Raw genomic sequence first — 24,454 nt, 5'->3', positions numbered from 1 at the left:
TGACATTTAATTCCCTGATTTTCTCAAATTTTTCAAGTATTTTCAAATAGAGACATATTTTCCAGACAATATTATAATACTTTACCTTACTAATGTACAAATGTTATGTCTCAAACCTTGGTGCTGCTATCGGTGCTCACTTCCAATTTATATGAAGAGTCATTTTAACAGTATTTAAAATATTGGCCTGTGGTACTCTCTAGCTGACTCTTATGGAGTCACAATTGACCTGATCACATTCTAAGGTGATGATGTCATAAACAGCAGTATTAGACACACCACAGTTGTAGAATGGGTGTTGTCAGAGTGAGTGCAGAGCTCACTCGTGACCGATTATGTTACTTTTTTTTATATATAGATTTGTGCATTATTTAGTCAATAAGTCTACGCTGTTTCTAGTGGGTTTTCATACCTATATGTTATGTTAATAAAAATACAAAAAAGAGTAAGTGATTTTATATTGTATGATTTGCGGAGCACAGATGGAACTGCCCCAGAATTCTTAAGGGCCGCTTTGAGGAGCATGTGCTTCTTGTTAGCGCTGGAAATTGTTTGCTTCTACAGTGTATTACGCTGCTTGAAAACAAACATTTTAAAACAAAAATGTAATAAAGAAGAAGAGATATAATAAACAGACCACTAGTACAAAAATTAATTTGAATAAATTAAAATGCAGAGAAATATACCTGAAAAGTAAGGGCGAGGAGTGGCACGTACGACCGCAACCAATCGAAGGTTAATAGGGGTAACAATAAATGAACAAATATTAAACACTTTTTACAAAAAAAAATTCTTTCATCAAAATGCTCTTCTTTTATTAAAAAAAATGTGTTTTTAAGGCTTTAATCCTAGCAAACAAACAAACAAAAAATATGATTTTCTAAGATTTCTGAATGACTTACAAAATTCAATGACTTGTATGACATTCCACTCGAAACTGATTCCATAACTTTTCCACAGAAAGGCGAACCCTATGGGTCAACACTGACATTTTGGAACTCCAACCCAAGACCACTTACACGAAATATAACAGTACTAACCATTCGCATATGCAGAAGCTCCATTTTTTAAATACCGTATACTATTTTCCATGGGAAGCAAAGCCAACCGTGCATGACAACTCCTTGCTTACATATTTCTTGTGTGGATGGTACATATTAACCTGGTATCTATTGGTAACGGGCGCTATATTCATACTTTTATTCAAAGGAACCTTGGTTTTACGTTTAAATGGAAACGAAGGGGGAAAATGCAAAAATCCAGGAAAATACAATTTAATTTTTTTAAATTTTTATATTCATTTTAAAATTTTATATTATTGCTCTGTTGGAATGATGTGGCAAAATGTGAACTTGAAATGAGTGTTGCACTAGATCAGTTTACCCATAATTTTGTCATTAATTTTAAAAATCTAGTACACACTTTAATACAGAGAATAAATCTTCCTCTTTCTTATTGTTTCTACCAATAAAAAAGAGTAACTCTATTTCCATAAAACAAATTTCTAAATACATCATTTTTTGTTTAAGGTAAAAGCCACTGCACACATATACACAAAAGAATAAGCTTACTGCTTACCGAACTTCACACGAATGTATTCATATGGATCAGTGTTCCACAACTCCTCATCAGCTTGGGAATAACACAACAGTGGGAAAAGAACATCCTGGATAATAGCAAACATATGTGGTTTCAAGAATTTCCAGGAATATGCATGGCTGACACTGTAAGAAAAAAAACCATTTGCCTTGTAATAAATGCAATGAAAGATGAGGGAATGTAAGATCAAAGTTCCATTGTATGTCATCGTAACGTTGGTATTTATCATTTGAGAAATTATGGAACATACTTCCTCAAAAATAATTTCCAATGTATGATTCTGTTCCTGACAGTCGGTGGGCAGGCCATGTGGCATGAAAGGGAGAGGAAGGAAGAGTTTACAGGATTCTTGTTGGGAAACCTGATGGTAAGAGACCTGTAGGAAGGCCAAGATGAACATGGAGGGATAACGTTGAGATGGACCTAAAGGAAATCGGTAAGGATGGAAAAGATTGGATTGATCTTGCCCAGGATAGGGACAGATGGAAGGCTTGTGTTACTGCAGCAATAAACCTTAGGGTTTAAGAAGGCTAGAGAGTGAGTTAGTTATGACACTGTTCCAAAATCATAGGCCATGTGACCTACAAACTAAAATACAAGTTTAAAAGCACAATGAAGATAACATTTCAGGTATATTTGGCAGAAAATGTAACAAAATAAAAATGCAAACTTTGGAAAAAAATAACACCATTTTTCTTTTGCCAGGGGGAAAAAGAACACCAAATAATCCAGGTCCCTAACTAGAGCCAATGATCCAAAACAGATGCACCATATCCTGCAAACATTTATATATGAAATATCAAGAGCTTGAAATTAGAAATTTGCAGATAAAGAAATTAAAGGAACACTTTGTATGGCAGTCATCTGTTGTTAACAGCCAATTAGGCCTACTGCTGCCAATCTCTCCTCCCCCAAAGCAGCCAGCAGGGAAACAGGATTTTGTCCAAATAGCCGTTGTGCTGTGACTGCACACCTGTTCGTAGCCTGAGTGGAGAGTAGGTTAAAATTTTCCAGAACATTAGATTAGAAATTGCCTGTATTTAATGTCAACTGAAATGCGGTGTTAAATAACCATTCAGTCATTGTGTGATAAAATATAAATGCAAAGGAGTTATTTACGTATATAAGTTAATATATATAATCAAAGTTAAACACTAATAATACTTACCCCTGATTTATGTAATTAATGGTCTGCTGAATTACGCGTGGTGATACATATATTTTTCTTCTATACTGGTCCAATATTTTTAAAAGAACTTCTAAAATACCAGCAGAGAAAGTCTTCAGATACCACTCAGCAAACTCTCTATATGGTTTTAAAACATGGCCTGGACTTCCATACCTGAATATAGAAAATATATTTTCACTTATACGAAAATGAACAGCAATATGCTAACACAATATTACTAGGGAACTTTATTTTCTGATAACATTCTGATAAAAAAAAGGTTTTTAATTTATCATTTTGTTCCAAATCAAAAAAGTGCCTTCCATTTCTAAAACTTTTTGCAAAATACACTAATTTCGGATGCAAGCAATCATCATAAACATTGAGAAAATAGCACTTTAAATTTATAATACAAACCTGCTTCGAATTTGTCTATCAATTTTGGTTAGGGCCTACCTAACCTATTGATTAGGAAGCTATAAACTGTGAATTACACAGAATATGACATATTTAGACCACAGTAGGTATACTCAATTTACTTTGGTTCGCATAATCATTAGCATTCTTGTTGGGTCCATGTGGATTTTTTTTCCCAAGTTCTTAGGGATAAAAATACATATTTGGAGTAAACAGAAATTTGACTACTTCAAAAATACAACTTTGCTTTATACAAGATACCAAATTTAGCTGCAATATGTTTGTCTCCAAATATAATCTTTAGGCAATTTTAACCGATCGTTATGAGCAACTACCTGTAACTATATCAGCTTTTACGAGTAACAGTGAATCAAAGTGCCAAATCTGGATTTTCTCTCAAAAAATGAATGAGAACATAACTCAGCTCTAAAAATATTTGTTGTTTTCAGAAATGATGCCCTTACTAGAAATTTCAGCAAAATAGATGTTGTCAAATCTCTGCAGAACATCGAGGAGAATATTTGTTTGAATAGCACAGGTTATTACTATAAAGATGTTATTGTGGTTCTACATATGTATGAGATGAACATCATCACGTTCTAAATGAACAGATTGATTCACTAATATATTTTCCGCTTTCAGAGAATAATTACGAATCTACAAAATGAAAAAAAAAAAACAAGGCAGGTTAAAAGTGCGAGTTTTTGAGCTTTGATCAACTTTGGAAAACTTATTAGTTTCTAATAACTGGCTGTTAAGATTGATAAGCTTGTCTGATTTGCGTTGAGAGTATGACTATGATGGAGGGGATCTCAATATATTTTATAACAAACTGAACTTGTCCTGACGTGCTGTGAGACACCCAATTCTGAATTTCATTTGTTGGTTCCCTTTCGGTACTCATTATTTTTCTCTTGAATGTAATGTTGTTGACAAAGATTCTTTGTTTATTTACAAGGTCACCTTCATTCTGTTTATAGATTGTAAACAGGCAAACAAACCCAAAAGAAACGGTGGTAGCAAGTCTATAAAGCAAAATAAAAATTGTATTCTACAAATAACTTAGTTTTGGTGACTATTAATATAAGAAGTGAGAGATGTATCGCTAAACTTGAATGAAGCACCAACTCTAGAACAAATTCTGTTACTGAACATGGTGTGTCATGTTGCTTTATAACTACATATTTATAAGACGATGTAATAATCGCAAAACTTAATTGTAAATGTTCTATTAATTTCGGTGATATCTGCCACCATCCACTTGGAAAACTTGATGCTTCACTGTTGGGTTGACTTGTGGTCCCTGTTCCTTCCTCAAGTAACTTTCGTGGAAAATATTTTAGTAACTCACTTATGTCTTCTTATTATGAACTTCATTTTTTAATCTCCATAACATAAAAATATATACAGTCAACTCTCGATTCTACGACCCCGGGTATAACGACCCTCTCAAAGTAACGACCCTTTTCCCGGGAACCGTGAAAAAATTAGAAAAATTCGGAAAAAAAGTAGAAAAATTGAAGGAAATCAGCGGAAAAATGCGTTGTTTTTTCCTCCACTCATTCCCTTTACGAGCACTCTACCGCTCACAATTGGGTCTGAACTAAAAATAGACACCACCACACCATGCTTGAGTGATATCCAATAGAACTTGACCTCTGCCCTCCCCTCCCTCAAGCGCACCAACTCGACGGCCGCTACCCAACGTGCCAGGCTTGTTTTGCTCTTGGATACGCGAGAAGAGAAGATCGAATGTGCTTGGATGTTATTTTAAATCGACTTGACTTGTTTCCTTGTCCTAAGAGCTGCTGAAAACTCGCAGGGATGGGGCCCGAAATTACTGCTGGACTTGCAGTCTTTGCCAATGTGCAAGGCAGGTCAAGCTCTTTCATCGATAAATACACCACCTTTTCCCAGGAACCGTGAAAAATTTAGAAAAAATTAGAAATGTTCGAAGATACAGATGCGTGGCGCCTGGAAGTCTGGCCTATCTGTCCAGCTCTGACCTAGAGTTCAGCAGGTTCCCGTGAGTGAGCAACTGTCATCCTTGTAGACAACTTCCCATAACCACTTTCATTCAAAACGTGTTCTTTGTTCCCTGCAACACTTCATAAAAAAGCGAAACTGTTAAGAGATAATCAAAACTACATAGGTGAACTAAAGATCGTCAAATCGCTTAATGCGTTGTCATCCAGGTTTCCACAAAATTTTACTTCGATCTTACATGCATCATAACTCCCGTTTCCCACTTCATACGTTTTCCTAATTGTGTCGATGTCGTAATATCTACCAAAAAAGTGTTCCGTTGGCTGACTGACTTCTCCCTCTTTTCCTGTCAGCAAACGTAAGGGGGGGGGGGGGGGGGTGCGATGCAGATTGTTTCAGGCACGATTTTCTTGCTGATGCGGGCTGATTACAGGCTATGGTGGAAAAGGACCCAACCCTCTTCCTTTCCTTTGATGCCTAAAATGGGGCAACCAGTTCTGGATATATTCTTGAGAACGAACAAAAACCATAGAACTACTAAAAAAAAGTGACCCTCCCCCCTTTCCCCAGCTCATTCTCCGCAACTGGTGTGCACGGCAATGTTGATAATTGCAGAATTCAGGGTTTTTTTTTTATTTATTATTTTTTTAATGCTGTTGTCTGCCCGTATTATTGTCTCTTGCACGGTAAAACGTAAAGCAAGGGTCATTTCTTTCTTCTTCTTCTTTACACTGCTGTTAAAAGTTCCGTCTTCGACAGTTGCGTTATCTTTAAAATTCTGGCATTTTTCTCTTCGGCCACCTGTTCCAGCCGGTCTGCTTGTTTTTACGATGCAGCTGGCGCCAGTGTTTTGTCTAGCATCTGCAAAGCTCTTGCTTGCTGATAAGAGCGATGACTCATCCAGCGTGAAGGAAAAAGTTATTGTTTTGAATCTCGCAAAGTTGTTTTGATTTGATGATAACGAAACTCGATCTTCAGAAAGGAAAACAAGAGTTAAAATAACTTCATGTTCTGCACCTTCTGATTCTTCTGATGTAAATTTAATTTGCATCCGCTTTTCATCAGAACCATTCATGTGGAGAAAAAAAAAAAGTGTTCAATGTAGGGAATGGTCGCTGAGACCGATTAAAAAGACATTGTTCAAGGGGAAAACGTTTGGAGGGGTGGGTGTTTGACATGGAGAATACTGCTAAATCCAACATTAAATCGTCGATTAACGTGAGAGTAAATAACGATCTGCCATTTTGATATGTGAAAATGCGCAGCAGTTTCATAAAGCTTGTTTTCAGTTCATTTTATGCTGATGGGCTAATCGGGACTAAATATACAGTTTAAAGTGAAATTCAATTACAAACCCGAATGATGATCGACTGCTACGCTGTTTAATGACGTGTCCTAGAATACGGATTGGGTGAAAATAGATCGCAAGTTGCGCGTTTCCTTTTTCACGCTGGATTACAATGAAAGTCAAGGAAGGAGTTTGGACTGCTCCCTTGAATGGGGAAGGAGGGTGAATGAAGTTGGTTGAAGCAAAGAAAAGTGACTTCTTTTTACGATGTATTTTACACAGCCGAACCAGAACGAAAATTACAGCCCTGCCTTTTTTTTTTTTTTGTCTCGTACCTAGAGAGGTTGTGTTGTTTCTCCCGAGAGATCTAATCTTACCAGTTAATCTTGTAACAGACAAAGCTCCAGTAAACCCGTATAAAATCCAACATTCATTATGCCCGATTATCTCCCGACTTTTGCTGGCACCAGTCTGACTGTCAAGATTCTTTGAGTTTCACTTGCAATAAGCGAGAGATTCTTTTCCTTTCCATTGGTCTCAGTGCAAACAGGTTTCTCATGAACTAGAATTGTAAGAATGTCCTGGAAAAGCAACGACTGTGCACAATTGAAACAAAGTAACATTATTTTAAATTCTCTTTTGTGAAAACTTTTTCATGTTCTATTTTCCTTCTCATAACATGCATCCTGTGCATAACAGGTTGTATAACTACCAGGATAAAATGTGTTACCATCTCCTAGGCATCTTGGTGTCCGTTTGAGCTCCCTTTAAGCTGAAAATTGGTGCAAATTCCAATAATTCCAATAACGACCCTTTTCCCGGGAACTGTTCAAGGTCATTGAATCGAGAGTTGACTGTATATATATTTAAAAAGAATGTATATCTTGTGGTTAAACAAGAAAGGAACACAAGAAATGAAGCTACATATTCTATTTTCTATGTTTAACAAACTAAACAAATACTGCAGCATATGCAATATGTAAACATTTTCAAGCATCAATTAAAATTTTTTGTTGTTATGTAATTATTACATATTAACTTCACTACAGCAATCCCTGTAGGCCAGGATACTTTAAATACAGATTACATGTTGAATCTGTTAAAATTTCACTGACACATTTTAAAAAATAAAATTAATCAGGGCTGTATGTTATATTGATTGATTTAGTTTGTTTGACTTTGCTTTTCTGCCACTTTTGGCTATTCGTGAAGATGAGGATGAGTGTTGAAATTGTTTAAGGAACATTCAACAACGAACGAATGCCTATTCCCAGACTGATTCAAATCTGGGACACTTGTCATCATGCATCTGTGCTAACCACTTCACCATAGGTATATTACTTGATTTGACAAAAATCTTTTAACATTTCCAGTTGAGGAAAAAGGTAAAGGTAAAGTGCTCCCCTGTGCATAGCACCATGCCATGAAGGCGTATAGGGGGTGTGGGGGTAACGCCCCACACTTTCTTGATCCGGTCGTGAGTGGGGGTGATGTGATCAGCATCATGCCCCTAACTGCCTTTACCCCCCAGGGTTTCCCCCAGGTACCCATGTGTTTCGATGCTGGGTGGGCGCCGGGGCCGCTTCTACCGTTAGAAAAGTTCCAGTTGAGGAGGAAAGTTTATCAAAAATCATTCTAAATGGCTTATTTTAAAGACACACTGTTTGATTTATAGATTGTCATTTATACTTCTTTCCAGAATAGGCATAACCAGGTAGGCTATCTTACCTTTCAAACATTCGTTGAAGTATATGAAGGGCCCATTTCTTGCATTTCCACCAAGGCAGATCCACACGCTCTTCCTCATCAATGGCATTTGTCTGCTCAGGAACTGGTCTGTCTGCCACAACTCTTGCAATTTCCATCCATTGGGAGAATACCTCACGTGAAATCAAATCGAGTGGAAGAGAATACTGGAGGGGAGAAATAAAGAAAAAAGTTCAGACATGAACGGAGAAAACACATTAATAAAGGTAGGGGAACATGTTAACTGATAATAAAACTGGGGGTAGAGCAGATTAATTGGTACTCTTATCGGTATCAGCTGATATGTGCATAATCGGAAGGACATGTGTATTTAATTTTTGACAAAAACACGAAATGTGAAATAACGCATTGTAATATTTTTTCACAAGAGCAAAAATGAACTCTTTTATACAGGAATAAACTTAAAACTGACTGTATAAATGTGCTATGAGAAGTGAAATGTTAATCTTGTTTAATAAGTGTCGTTCTTAAATCAAATTTAGGTTTTTATTCACCATTTTAACACCGAAATGCCATTTTATATACCGTTTATGATCCCATAATATGCCAGTTTTTTGTACCGAAACCTTAATCTTTTATTCACCATAAACATGTAGCTCTATGCATTCTAATTCCCTGAATGTTCCCCTATGATTTTTTGTGTGGTTCCTCTTCATATTAAAATGTTTAAGCAGACTAAACATGGAAGACATAGCATACATACCTGGGTTAAAGCAAAGTATATTTTCAGGATCTGCTTCTGGAGGAGGACAGACTGTTCTGACTGATCGGGGAGAAGACGCACACACAGCTGATGTATCATGGGCAACAACATGTTCATTGCCTCATTGAGTGGACCTCTTTCCTCGGGTTTCTTGTATCTGCAATAAAAACCAACTATTACAACACATACATTCAGAATAAACACAAGAAATTTTTTAAAATATACGGTAATTCTAGACTCCCAACACAGTACGTACTTTCTGTAATTTCACCATACATTTACTGATAAAAACTTCCCGAACCGAAATAAATTTGTAATTGTTCCTTGACCTCTTTACTTAACATTTGTACCCACGTGAGTGGAAAAGATTTTGACTTTGAAAAAAATTACTGAATTATATTTAGACATATAATGTAAAAAATGAAGGAAACTGAATTATAAGTTTATAATTATAAAAATAACAAAATGGAAGAATTTTGCACTAAATAAGATATTTACAGATACATTGGATCAGTAAAAATATTTGTAATTTTACAGACAAACAGATATGCCAATGTGTCTATTAGCATATATTGATAGGGTACCAATACTGATCAAATTATTCAAGTTTGAGTAATATATTGTGTTTTTTAAGAAAGGAAATGGTATGAGAGCATTTTGATACCAATTTAAAATATAGTTTTTTGTAGTAAATAAAACGTTTTCACACAACGTTGACACAATTTCACATAAAAAGTAGTAGTCACTTCCAAAGCTTTTACAAAAGTATATATATTTTTTATTTTCTCACTCACAAATACACACTGTTCTGCAAAACAGTTTTTATTTTACAAATATATAGAGAGAGGCTGCTGTATGCTAAAGGTTACGAATATTGTTCAACTAAATAATTGCTATAGTAATGTTCACTACATAATTTTCTGTCTAATAAAAGTGACAAGTCTTCAAGACCATGTCTCCACAATTCAACAAAGTAAGCCCCACGACAGGTTAAGTTTGAAGCAGATTTTATGTATTTTTCAACTCGAGAACGGCACTCTGCAACTTCAGTGCCAGTCATATCCTAGACTGTGAGAAAATTCACAATATTACAGCTCAACTAAATTCTGTGTGCACTTTTTGTTCTATATATGCAAAAATTTGCTGAAAACTTAACGTGTCGCAGGGCTTAGTAATATAATATTCACCCTGTGCTCTTAAAAATGAGAAAATCATTACACCGCTGAGATATTCATACTTACTCAAAGTTCTTCACTAACTGATACAAGCATAACAGAGCTCCTGGCCAGCCAGCTGCATCAGGATTCTGTAAGTAGATACTGATCTTGTCCACAATTTGTGTCCATCGTCCAGGGAAATCATGCTTCACAATGTTGCTCACACATACAGCGAGCTGAACCCTAAATGATCAATATAAAGCAATGCTATTATATGGTGGTATGGCACAGTTAAGAAAGCAAAATGCAAGCAAGTTTTAAGTTAGATTTTTGCTGTTCTTTTAACTACAAGGTGTCTGAAAAGTAAAGCACCATGGGCCAAATGGAAAAATTGACAGTGTCTTGTCAAATCTGGATGGGTTGAAAAAGACCACTGAATGGGTCTCATTCTTACTGGCTATAAATCCATTAGACTTTGCATTCTAAATACCACGTGCACACAGTGAAAATTCATGATCTGACACACATCTTTACCATGTTCAGGATAAATGGTATGCTATAGCTCTACACTATTTTCCCCATGTGCTCAACAACCTGCAATTTCACCTACAGACCTGTGTGAAACTCAACAGGGAACATATTGAATAAAAACTGTCATTTTGTCCTACAGTGCAAGACGTTTTGGATACCTTTCAAAAGCAACATGATTTTAGCAAATGCTGTTGATGCCATCAATATTTACAATAAAAGTACGGTACATTGTCAAGAGAGCTCCTGTAAACCATGTTAACTACATCAATTTACATTTCCACCTTTCAGTGAGCTTTATCTGCATATATCTAAGTACATGCGATTATTTTGATGAAATGTTCCTCATGAAACAAAGACGTTAACAAACAATTTTGACACCTTAATATAAAGAAATTCCATCAAGTTGTCTGTATTTGAGACAAAATGCTACAAATTTCAAGTAACATTTCTTCCTGTCAATATTTTATAATATCTAGGACTCAACTGATACTGATGAACAGTCAAGGAAAAAATAATTCCACAATATAGTCTTAAAACCAGTAATCTTGTGGGGAAGTATTTCTTTGCACGACTGAACAGGTATCAGGAAATATCGGTTGGAATATATTTCGGTTGGAATATATTTACTATCACCAGTCAATACTTTTCCATACATTGGTAATGTTATTGGAAATTATGAAAATATGAAGTTTACATTTATTTTGCACCAGTATTGTGTGAAAAAGTAGATTTTGTGATACAATTACAGCTAATTTCATATTCCGATATAATTCTTAAAACATTTGAAACCAAAACACTAATAAATTAATGCAGATAATTGTGGTAGAATACCTAAATATAGAGTTGGAAGTGGTCGGAAAAAATTTGCTTTCTTGGTTGGACTTTTCCAACCAAAGTGTTTCAAATCAATGAACATACATTACATGGTTGTTCCACAGCTTTCATTTATCTCTCTACTGCAAAAAGACACTAATATCTACAATGAAAATACAACTTTCGACAAGGAAAACATAACTAGACACAAGCAGTAGTTGGGAAAATGCCGGCTTTTTTGAACTGATGGTTTTTCCCCCAAGTGTTAGCTTCATATTTCAGTAGGCTTAATACAAAAGCACTAGGAAAGTTTCGAAATACACCAATAATTTTCACAATCTTTCAAATTATTTTCCACAATACTCTATACATTTCTTCATTATTCGAAACCACTCACTGAATCAAATATACCAAGTTTCCTCAGCAAGCTGGGCACACTCGTCATTCCATTCCTTAGAAAATTCTCTTTGTTGGAAAACCACAACCCTTTTAGCCTCTTCTTGACATGAGAGAACAACGTGAAGTTGCATGCAACAAAGTCTGGACTGTAGGGAGGATGCTCCAGTATGTTCAGGCCTGTATCTGTCAAATGCTCAGTGCAAACTTTGGTGCGGTGGGCAGGAGCGTTGTCATGTAGCAAAAGCCACGTATCTGCCCTTGAGCATGGATGAATGTTTTAGAGAGCTAGAACAACTCTGGGCAGGCACTCCTCGGTGTACACTTTGCGGTGACTGACTTCACTGTTTCCAGCACCACATGTTGCACAACTCCCCTTACAGTGAAGACGACGACCACGATTATCTTCTTAATGGATCAGGATTTTCGCACAGACAGGGGTATGTTTTCATCTTAAAAAACCCAGACTTTGATCTGGGCTTTAATGGGCACGTCATAATAGTAAAACCAGGTTTAGTCACCTGTTAAGATGCTGTTGACATAGCAAGAAGTTCCATTTTCAAAGTTCTTGAGCATTTCGCAGTACCATGAAACGTGTCACGCCATCTTCTCGATAGTTAAGGCGTGGGGTATTTTGAGGTGGTCGTGCAGAATGATATGAATTGCTTGTGCAAGAATGTAGAAACCCTCTTCTTCTTTGTGAAACGTCACAGGCCTGTTGAACTTTAGCAGCTTTCTGACAGCAGCAATGTTCTCCTCTGTGACAGACGAGGCTGGGTGTCCTGACCTTCGAGCATCTTCCAGGCTGAAATTTTCTCTCTGAAACTCATGATACCACCTGCATGTGGTTGTACGATGAGGACAATCATCTCCCAGCAGAGGAGCCATTTCCTCCAAACACTGCTCAGCACTCAGTGTGCAAAGTTGTAGCGCAAAATTGACCAGTATTCAGTTTTTGACCACGCTGACATTGCAAGTTCTTTTCACTGCCACAGTTCATGAGCAACTAACATGAAAAGGTCATGCTGCCGACTACAGTGCTGGTTTGAACAAGTCTTGACTCCCTTCAACTTGTCACAAAGTGAGATCTTCGGTTGCGCCATATTGCAAAACTTTCCTAGTACCCCTTGTAAATTTATCTAAGTACTATATAAACACACTAATAACTAGAGTACATTTGTATCTATTTTGCAAATAGAATCTAACAGTACAATTTTCACTTTGACATATGAACATGACCAAGAAGCAAAAAAAGAAGAAAGAAAATAGTACTACATCTTTTAACATACTCATCAAATGTACCCTCAATGATACAGTTTTGTCTTTAACTATATCTGAAATAGGGAATCTGGTATAAAACTCCTTACATTTGTATTCCGGCTTTCAAGTGCATCATGTAAAATTTAACTTAATGGCTGATAAACCTGGTCATGGAGTAAGTCTTGACATATTTTGGCTACCTAGTGTGGTTGTCAACCGTGAGACAACAGCATGTAGAGTTGGAAATGACCGGGGGGAAAAAAAAACTTTTGAAAAAACAGTTTTTTCAGTCGCTTCTTTGGTTGGGCTCTTCTTCCCAAAGTGTTGCAAATCAATGAAAATACTTTACTTGTCTGCATTTCTCTTGTTCCACAGCTATCTCCCTATTGTAAAAAGACACTAATACCTAAATTTCAAATACAACAGTGAATGTGGAATTCATAACTTGACAAGCAGTAGTTGCAAAAATGCTGGCTTTTTTGAAAGGATGTTTTTTTTCCCCAAGGGTTGGGAAAACTTCATATTTCAGTAGGCTCGCATAACTAGAGCAGTTTTGTATATATTTTGTAAAGAATCTAATAGCTTAATATAATTTTCAATGTTTAGATATATATCAAATGTACTCTCAATGATACAGTTTTTATTTTAACTACTAAAAATAAGATTTTGATTTTAAATCCAATTTATGCACAGAAATGCTAATCAGGATTGGAACTATAGTTTAAAGTGAGATACGAACAACTATGTGCCCCACCAGATATTTAACCTGGGACCCCTTGATTACAAGGCAATGATGTTACTAATAACCACTGGGTGACCTATATCTAAAGTACAAAATCTAGTGTCAAACCCCTTTAAAAATATTTTATGTTAAAAGTGCATTATGTATAATCCTTTGCACAACAGCCCTGAAGGGCCTTAATTTGCCTTAATTGCTGGTAAACCTGGCCAGGTACAAATCCTGACATATTTTGGCCACCTAGTTTGGTTGTCAACCGTTGTGAGGACACAGCATGGTAAATTCATTTTAGAAAAGTCGATGACCTAAATTTCTTTTACCTATTTCAAATTTTTTAAACTTTATACATTAATATGCACCTTTGAAATGAAATGCTATTAAGAAATAAATTATGGCATATGGAATATGTCTAGGCATGTTGACAAATGTAAAATCAGAGTTAAAATAGTTGGCAACTGGGCCACGCCTGACAGTTGAGCAAAACTTATCATCCTGGTGCACAGTGGATCTAAAAGTGAAGCAGAAACTGAAATAGATTGACCACAAATGGAAAAAATAAGTTAATTAAGAAAATCTGGATTTCTCTCAGTAAAATTTTGTTTGTTTAATTCGACTTTATGCTCAAGATATTCTAATTGGGATTAGACCTACAGCTTAATATGGGGCCTGAACCACTGGGCCTCCATTGGAGATTGAATCTTGAACCCCTTGTTTACAAGGTGACATCATTATTCAATGCCATCAGGAAGGCTCATTCTTTTATATATATCAGCCTATTTTTCCAGCAACAGTACTCACAATTGTAAGTTAGTTTGGGAACTAAATCTACCTTGTAGTAGATTAAATGGGGTATATATGCATATATTTGGATAGTAAAAGTTTAATTGTCCTGAAACATCTACTAGCCCCTGGTCTAATAGTTTAATAGTAACATTTGCTTCATTCCTTCTGACATCAATGGCACAAACATGTGAGTTTGTTTTAAGTTCATTTATGCTCAGATAGTCTAATCAGAATTGGTCCTACAGTTTTAAAATGGAATTTGAACCTTTATGTCTCCACTGAAGAACAAACCTGGTACCCATTGATTACAAGGCAAAAGGGTTACCACTATAGTATTGAGTAGGCACATACATCAACTCACGTAAGGCAAAAACAAATTAATAACTACGTGGTATCTAAAAAATCATGCAACCGAGATTTTTGATTGAACGTAACTTTTGTACAAAAAGCAATAGACATGAATCTTACTCAGGCTATTAATTTTGTCTGGATATTTCTTGAACGTTAAACTAACCTATCTTTTGTACGACCAATTTCAAGTCTCTTCTTTTATCTGGACACTAATTGAATAACATAGACAGATGTCTGGCATATCTGGTACTGACACAATCAATGTTGCCAGTCAGTACAACTTGTATTTAAAAAAATATATACTTTTTTATGAATACTCCATAATTAACCCCATAAATTGCCTGCAATGCGTAAGATGCATACAAATTTATCATTTCTTTATCAATTTGGTAAATATCCCCTGAGAAAATCTTTAGACATCAAAAATTTTTGCAAGCAACTCCACAGCTGTCTTTTATCGTTTGTTTTCACTTCATACAAAAACTATTTGCACCTTAGTAAATTTTTGCCCATACTGAACGTTCATCTACAACATGATTTTCTAGTTTAATGTATTGCCAAAGTTAATACCCAATGTAAGATTCATGTGTCTATCACTTTTTGTACACAAGTTAAGTGCGTTCAAAGTTTCGGTTATGTGATTTTTGGACACCCTGCAGAAGAAATTAAAAATGTGTGTCTTTTGGCTACTACACCATGTAAAATAACTTAGCTAGTTCAAAAATATTACATTTAAAACTCTAAAACTCTTGACTAACACTTCGAGTGAAATTGGTTAACTACAATTGGCAAAAAGCCAAAATTTGTTTTATAATCTTCAAAAAAGTCTGCTTCTTATCTAAAAAACAAACATCCGTTCAAAAAAGCCAGCTTTTTTTGCAATACTACCTGAATATTAATATTAATCAATATTTTGAACTTTTATTTCTTACAATATTTAAGCAACAATATTCGTGAATACTAAAAAAATCATCAGTTATTAGTTCAGGCCTGTTTAAAACATCATTAAATTTCCTGAAAACAAAATGATTTTCCAGAACAGATGAAAATGCAATATATATATATTGTAACCTAACTGCAGGGGGAGGGGCTTAATGTATAAGCCCCTAGCATGCTTTGCAGAATAACATTTTGTCTTAAAAAATTAATCTTTCCAGCAATAGTAATTACTGAAAACAAAATAGTAATATCGTACACTTACCTAATTAGATCTGGTGCATGAACTACAGCGTCAACAATAGCATCTCGGATCATGGCACGATCCTGCTCATGTATACTGAAGGGGATTGGCTGGCCAGGTTCCACCTCCTTATCAGACCAATATTGTGTGACCAGATTCTTTAAGAAAATTACCCCTGAAATACAGAACTTTTCTTCAGCCTTCTTTCTGGATTTCATGACAATGTTGTTGATAAATATAGGACTCTGTTTATCACTTTCATTTTCATTCGTACTATTATTGTAGTTTATTATGATTTACACCTAATTTTCCAGTTTGTCAAATTTTACATTCTGTGTAGCAAGAGTTAAAAGTTAAATCAATTTCGTGGGATTATTAGCTCAATTTTTTCATTTTGATTTCAATAATTGGAATGAACAACCAATGTGAGGAAAGTACACATGTATGTGGATTGTTTGTCATGCAAGTAAAAGTTAAAGAACTGTTGTAATATTTAACAGCGAATGTTTGAAATATTGTACATGTTCTAATCTGATAAACTCTTTCAGAGACAACAACAACAACCACCTATTAACACAAATTACAGATTTCCAGTATTAACTTTTGAATACCAAGTTTTGAAATTTCTCCCATACTGAATAGTAACGACACACTAGAATTTTTGTAATACCAAGATGATATTACTTAAATACCAAGTCATATTTACATACTAAACTAGATACTCAATAATAATGTTTTTTCAATATTACTTACATACAACTTATTCACATAAAACCACTTCTAGCAGCATGTGCTGTTTGTCTTACTTGCCTGCAAGCATTAACACAAAATTACACATCTGGCCCACCTATTTTCCTCACTGGTTTTTAAAATCCATTTTAAACTTGCATACAACAAAGCTAAATTCTGTGATACATTGTAAACAATTATGTGCTAAAAGATGATATTATAAACATACAAGAACTTATTTTTAAAATACGGTACATACCTGCTTGTCTGACAGGCATATCCACTTCAGAAAGCATTACTGCTTGCAGAAGGGTTGGTGCAAACCCAATGATTTTATGAATCTGGAATGGAAATTCAGCATGTCATGATATTTGAAAAGATCACGCAATTTATTCAAATGCTCATATACATTCAATATCACACAACACAAATATATATGAACTTCCTGCCACTGACTTAGTTATTCAAGATGGATAACAATAGCTGCTATCTCTAATTGACAATGAATGACACTAACCTTTTGAGGATTCTAGGAGGTTGGGAAAAAATAATCACAAAACTCAAACAGGGAAAAAATAATCACAAAAATCAAACATTTGGCAAAGTTGGTTTTGAATCCACTACAGTAGGGTCTGAACTACTGTGTGTTGTACCTCCACTGGGGATTGAACTCGGGACCATTTGCACCAAAAGTGAGAGGCCTAAACATTTGGCCATGCAGGAGCCCACTTTGGTGACGGAATCTTGTAGATTCATTATTTGGTCAAAGTCCCGATCGTGTTAAGTTTACATTGATTTGAATATTTTTGTTTTTGCCAGCACCACCAGGCAGAGTTCCATCATGACATACATAAATGCCTGAGCAAGACACAGAAGAAACCTGTACACAAGCAGTCTGACGTAATATGACATGCAGGTCAAACAGGGTGTTGGATGTTGCCTACGAGAGCTTCCTTGAAGCATGCATGGAAAAATTTCAATTGAAGTTAGTGATAGATGCTGTTTAATTTTGTAATTTAGCATTTTCCTGTAAGAATGTTTCGCTATTGTCTCAAACCACCAGCTTTGACTGAATTGGTGTTTTAAGTCCACCTTATGCACATTAAGGCTAATCGAGACTGGACCTACAGTTTAAAGTGGGATCCGAACCACAATGTGCCTCCACTGTGTATCGAACCTGGGATTCCTTTAGAAGGCGACAACGAAAAACCACCAGCTATTTGCACCCATCTCAAGATACTAAAAATTAATCTATGTTGTGTTACTATAAGTGAAGTCTTTAGAACTAGTGACGTTCGGCATTTGTTGGGCTGTCTACAGCATTGCCACACTGTTCTTTTGTTACTTGCAGAGCATTAGTTGTTGCTTGGTCAGTGAGAACGAGGAGGTAGAAGTGCATGTGGAATGCGGACTTTGATTAGAGGTAGGTTTGGCAACGGTGTTCGAGCGTTCTTCTAGGAGTTGTTGCAACAATGGGATCTGGCTTACGCAACAACAAATGTATTGTAAGCAGCATGCCTGTTGGGTTGAAAGTGTGCTTATCTGCTAGATTTAGACTTTTATTGTGAGTTTTTTTTATAATAGTTTTAACTTTAATGTGTGACAGTGTAATGGCGAAGCCAGTTACAAGTAGCGGCAGGCTATGAAATGTGGTAAGTTTGGTTAAGTTAGGCAAGCATACTAAAAAAAAAGGGGGTTGAAACACTGACAGGGGCTTACGTCATCAAACGTATGCAGCAGCGAGAGGAAAGTGTTTTTAAACGTGCCTTTTTTTTTACCAGATTTTTTAATTTTTTTAACTATGCTTACCTAACCCAACATTGCGGAAATGGTTCATGGGGCTAACGTGAATGGTTTTTGGGGCTATCAGGAATGTTTTTTGGAGCTATCCGTCAATGGTTTGTGATGACATAATGAACACGAAAGTAGGTATTTTTCAGTTAAGAAGGTTGCAACACTGCATGCCCACTCCAAATCGACAAAACACAAGCACGATGCGTGATGATCCACAGCTGTGCGCGAAATATTCTACGTTCCGCAACGGATGAAAGGACCCAAAAGAATTACTCGTAATATGAAAAAACAAAGTTATTTTCATGTAAAAAGCATAATGGCACCTTGAAATAGATTCCGCAATACACAATTGGTAAGTACGAACCATTTAAAACTGAAAATATCCGATAGAAATGTGTCTCCGATGTATGAAACTGTTACCCAGATTCATAATTAGAAGGCCAAATTTAGTTAGTATACCAAATATTAACGAAATTAAGAGACATTCTCTATATTCCACATTCGCTCCATAAAAATAAACGCTTGTCAACTCCACCTGCAAATATTATTTGCATCGGTAACACTTTACTATACCCGAGACAGATTTCTTCAAATTTACAGGAGAAAGTACTTAGGCAAATCATTTTCTGTAGCGTTGTTGAAGTTCGGGAATGTAATTTTGATTCATTTTAATGCGAATGCATGTGGTTTTGTACGAAAATCTATTTCCGACGCGCTATTGCTGCTGCTGCCCTTTGCTTCCTGCATGAGAGCACAATACGCTCTCGTATTGTCCGTATATGCTAAATTGAACGAAAGGAGTGCTAATGAAACCAAACCTAACAGGCCTAACCTAACCTAGTAGGCATACCTCGTCCCCGTGATGGTTTGTGGGGCTATCGTGAATTTCTGGGCTAACGTCAATGGTTTTTCTGGCTCAAGGAACGATCAATGTTAAGCTATCGCCATGTTGTGTGTGGAAATAAACAAGAACAGTAAGTACTCGTAAATGTAAGAAATATACATTACTTTCCTAACAAATTCAATTATTTCACCTAAATAAGTGTTCCGGAATGCAGAATAGTACGTTAGCAATGTAAAAAAGTGTGAAAGAAATTATTCCCAGGTGTCTCAGGTATAGTAAAGTAGTACCTTTGCATCATTCTATCAATTTGAAATGCCACCAATGTTTTGTTACAACCTTACATTTTGATGTGCTGCAATTTCTTCCTACCATGGATTCATTGTGTTCAATATAGTTAATTTGGAGTGTTTCCACAAATGAGTAACCCTACTGTCATTGAATACTGTACACACTGAAGAACTGAAATGATGTATACAGACAAGTTATTAGAATAACTTAACAGCTGTAAGAAGTGCACAACTTTGGCGCGAATAATTTCATGGGCACCACACCAACATGGGAAGTAGGCATAGTGATCAATTATTTATTATCGGTGCTAGCTAATAGTCCGTTAGATACTAATCCGTTTATTTTCTCAAACAAGCTATTCGTTGTACAATGGCACCCTATTAAACTACAAATCAGGCAGTTCCATCTAGTACAAAGTTAAAGTTCGGATTACATTAAATTGTTTACCTAATTCTCAATAATATTCAAGGTGACTTCAAATTAATCTCTGACGCTAATATGCATAATCTAATGCCATTAAATGGGAGACAAATCAATTCTATGAATCATTATTCATGTAATATGGTGTTATAATTGCAATTGTGCACATGTTTGAAGACTCATCGTACCTGGTTAAGCTGATCTTCAGCTTGCTGGCGTTGGTTTTGGTCTATAGTTGCCCTTAATATTTCTATTAACTTTCTTGTATCCATCTTTATGCGTCACTATCACAATAAGCTAGAAAAAATACAATAGTGTGACTATTCTTTACAATTTCTTAACCCGGTACATTCACTTTGATCTTACTTCACGTGATTCGATGGTAACATGGCGGGCTTCGAATGTGGCAGAAGAGTGCAACAAACACTTAATAACCAAACCACTCTTGGCTTATACAAGACATTCTTATTCTGTTGCATCGGAAATAAAATACGATTAAAATAAATTAAGGTATTTGAATATAAAATGTTTTGTATTCTGTTTCATATTTTTTGTGTACTCTAAATTTCTCACTAGACATTCAATGAGCTACTGTGTACCAAGTGTTGCCACTTGCCACAAATTGCGCAGAATTTCCCTTTTTAGAACTAGTGATTTTACTTTTCCCGACACTCAACCAACAGTATAAATTTTACACACTGTTTCCCTCTCAAGTAGTAGTTTTTGCGAATAAAGTGGATGCAGGCATAAACTGTCGACATTTTAAATACTACTGCTACTGCTCCTTCACTTGCAAGTAAAGTGAAATGAAGTATGCCGATGCATCAAAACATGCTGCATCTTCTGCTGCAATATGCACGAAAGCATCCATTTGCAAAATTCGTTATCTTTACAAAGAAATACCACTTAAATTCGTACTGCACATGCAAAATAAGATGTCGTTAAGTGTAAATATATAATATTCATGAAATATCTTCTGTGATTTAGTCACTGATGGTGATTTTTCCTGATAAACGCGGATTTGCGTGTGCATTCCGAATCTAACTTTCATTTGTTTCAGTATGAAGCTTTCCTAATTTCATCGAAATTGACATCATTTTTGGTGCACCAGTCTGATGCACGCTGGTGAAATCTGGAAAGCGGGGTTTGCTTCCAGAGATCTTTACTAATTCCTTAAAAAAAAAAATAGTAGGGGTGTGCGGGACAGAATTTTTTGGGTCGATACGGGAATGGGATTTTTTAAATTCCGACATTTGGTACGGGAAAAATTCTCAATTTCCCGAAGCTCTTGAAATCTGAGGCTGTGTCCAAAAGGTACAAAGTACATACTTGAAGTACAGTCTTGACGGAAGTGACGTCACCTAGTGCAGTTCGAAAGCGCCAAGCAAACGAGTGTACAAGACCAGAGGACGCAGCACACGAGCGGTGCACACTTGCGATCTGTTCTTGCTTTTCATTTGTTAAAAAAATGGACGTCTGAAGTCAATCAGCTGGTAGTTGTAGTTCTTCCATTGTGTGGAAATGTAAGTAAACAAGTTTTTAAAATACTATGTAATTTTATTTATTAGTTTTATTCATATATGCGTGGTTTCTTTCTTCTATAGTGAGAAGGTGTTTAAAAGTGAGAAAACAATTTCTTTTCCCGCGATCGTAAACCATGTTGCGGAATGTGTGAAAATTAATTTGAAAGAGCAAATTTCTTTCATATTTCTATAATTAATAACGTGCTGTGTTATATAAACTGCACGCCGAGTCATGTGTGTGTTGTTCACGGAAAACAAGAGTGGCACATACAGTCAATGTTTGATAATTTTAGTTTCGAAGCAACTTTTGTTGCATTCCTCACTTCTGTTGGCGTTGCAGTCGAAGTGCAGTTCGAAAGCTTTCCGCTTCCAGGCTTCAAGACCGCACTGCGAGTATGCTCTCGAAGTATGCTCGCTTCAAGTATGGTCTTGCAGCTTTCGGACACAGCCTCAAATTCTACACGCCATTTTCACCTAAAGTGGTTATTTTTGCCTTTCTGGTACCAAAAGTAACAATTTCCGATAAGTTCCAGACATTTACAATGCAGAAAACGTCGAGAATTAAAGACTTCTTTAAATGACCATTCGGTGTTTCCCGACTGCTCGGGATTACGGAACGTGTCATTTTCCGAAATCGGGATCATTTTTTTCCCCGATTCCGGTCCCTACTTTTCAGAATCCCGCACACCCCTACTTGCTAGGGGTGTGCGCGACAGCGTTTTTTGGGTAGAGACGGATTTTTTTAAAATCCCGACATTCGGGACGGGAGAAAAACGCAAGTTCCCGACAAAGTCGGTAAATGTTCGAAATTTCCCGAAGCTCTGGAAATTTCGAGTTCTACACGTCATTTTCACACTGGCTGCGTTCCGAAAGTCTTAACGAAACGAACGCATTCAACGTAAATAACTGGGCTCGTGAATCTGGTGAAACCAGTTATTTTACAGACTTATGGGACACGCTAGGCGAAAGCGCAGCGTTTTGTTTAGAGAAAGTTTCCGCATGGCGTCAGCGGAAGGAATGTCCTTATGACAAAAATAAACTCTATTATGGCCACTGTTACTCATTTTAATCACATTCTAAGAACGGTCAAGGCATACTTATCTTGTGCATGTTGCTTCATATCGCTATCTGTTAAAATTATAATACATTTTCCGAACTAGTGCAGTTTGAATCCATCAGCACGCGCTTTGTCTGCAAGGAGCAGACGATTTTCACGGAACAAACCAGCATCCTGGCCCGTGCGTTTGGTGAATCTCGTTCTTGCACGAAACGCACGCACTTTTGGGATAGCATAATGAAACTCACGAAACGCACGGAAGCACTTATGGAACGGCCAGTTGCCATAACTCGTTTAACGCGTTAAACTCGTGCGACTTTCGGAACGTGAATTAACGACTTTTCAAAATGACCATTCGGTGGCTCTGTCCTAAAGGTGCAAAGTACATACTTGAAGTATGATTTTGACCAGTGATGTGCGTCTACGCGTAAACAACGATAGTCTACATTCTACACGTAGACTATGTTATACACGTACATGACGTAATCTATGTAAACAATATGGCGAAAGGTGATAACTTAGCAGTGATGTGCAGTAGATTATAAGTTTACGTCTACATGCGTTGTCTACACGTAAAAATTAATTTTCAAGGGTTTCATGAAGGGAAAGTGACATTTTCAACTATATTGGTTCCTAACGAAATTAAAAGAATCCTATTCACAACAAAATTTATCTTCTCTTCTATTATCAACTATGGAAGATGATAAATGGTATGCAAGAAACAACAACAGATGGCAGTCGTGAGGCAAGAGTGTTCTTCTTCAATAATAATACAATATATTTATTCATCGTTAGACATTGTACAATGCAATAGATGTCGTCAGATATTGGTTACATATTTGTTATTGTATATATGTAAATATATAATTATATATAGAGAGAGGGATTACATGGAACTCCAATATGTTATAGATACTAATATGAGAGTATATGCATATATAAAGTAAGAGTACATAGACATAAGACAATTATAATATTAGTGACGATGAAATAATATAAATATGGCAGTGGCAATATACATAACAATAATTCATAAAACAGGAAATAAACAATACAATACATTCTAGAATATTAAATCATTTTTGGGATGGATTTCGAATTCTTCTAGATTGTAGAAGACCTTTTCTTTTAACCAGGGTTGAAGTACACTTTTAAATTTTTTAAGAGAGACACTGTGAGCAGTTTCTGGTAACATGTTGTATAACTTAATTCCTAATACTTGTAACTATTTTATGTTTTACTTAATCTGATTGATGGTGTGTCGAGCTTGTAACAGAATCTTGTATTGTGTCTGTGCACAGTGTGTCTTGCGTTATAATTATGTACATTTTCTTTTGTATACACTAGACAGGTAAATATATATGAGCTTGGCACAGTCATTATCTTTAGTTCTTTAAAGAGATTTTTACAGGAAACGCTAGAATATTTCCTATATTAGGTTTCTTCCTAGGTGAGAAACTATTCTCGGAGGATGCTCGCTTCAAGTAGGGTCTTACACCTTTAGGACACGGCCTGTATTTCCCGACTCCCGATGGCGCAGTGGTAGTGTCGTCGCCTTGTAATCAAGGGGTCCCGGGTTCGATACCCGGTGGAGATACAAGTGGTTCGGATCACACTTTAAACTGTAGGTCCAGTCCCGATTAGCCTTACTGTGCATAAAG

The 24,454-nt window shown here is 36.1% G+C and overlaps 1 protein-coding gene across 2 annotated transcripts in view; it reads right to left on the bottom strand.

Annotated features, from left to right (window-relative positions):
- The window catches only part of msk (importin-7 msk), a 66,123-nt gene extending 45,337 nt beyond the window's left edge, over positions 1-20,786 (bottom strand). The window contains exons 1-8 of one of the 2 annotated variants that reach the window (XM_083126392.1): positions 20,402-20,786; positions 17,127-17,208; positions 16,160-16,313; positions 10,170-10,328; positions 8,929-9,085; positions 8,187-8,371; positions 2,768-2,941; positions 1,579-1,724 (exon numbers count right to left, since the gene is read on the bottom strand). In XM_083126392.1, the coding sequence (XP_082982518.1) occupies positions 1,579-1,724; positions 2,768-2,941; positions 8,187-8,371; positions 8,929-9,085; positions 10,170-10,328; positions 16,160-16,313; positions 17,127-17,208; positions 20,402-20,485 (1,141 nt within the window). In that variant the 5' untranslated portion in view covers positions 20,486-20,786. The remainder of the gene's footprint in view (positions 1-1,578; positions 1,725-2,767; positions 2,942-8,186; positions 8,372-8,928; positions 9,086-10,169; positions 10,329-16,159; positions 16,314-17,126; positions 17,209-20,401) is intronic. The other variant, XM_083126391.1, reaches the window with a different exon arrangement.
- Between the last annotated feature and the right edge of the window lie 3,668 nt (positions 20,787-24,454).

Source organism: Lepisma saccharinum, chromosome 8, assembly GCF_977018435.1.
Source record: "Lepisma saccharinum chromosome 8, izLepSacc3.1, whole genome shotgun sequence".
Lineage (NCBI taxonomy): Eukaryota > Metazoa > Arthropoda > Insecta > Zygentoma > Lepismatidae > Lepisma > Lepisma saccharinum.
The sequence above is the reverse complement of the archived record's forward strand: the minus strand, read 5'-3'. Positions and strand labels throughout refer to the sequence as shown.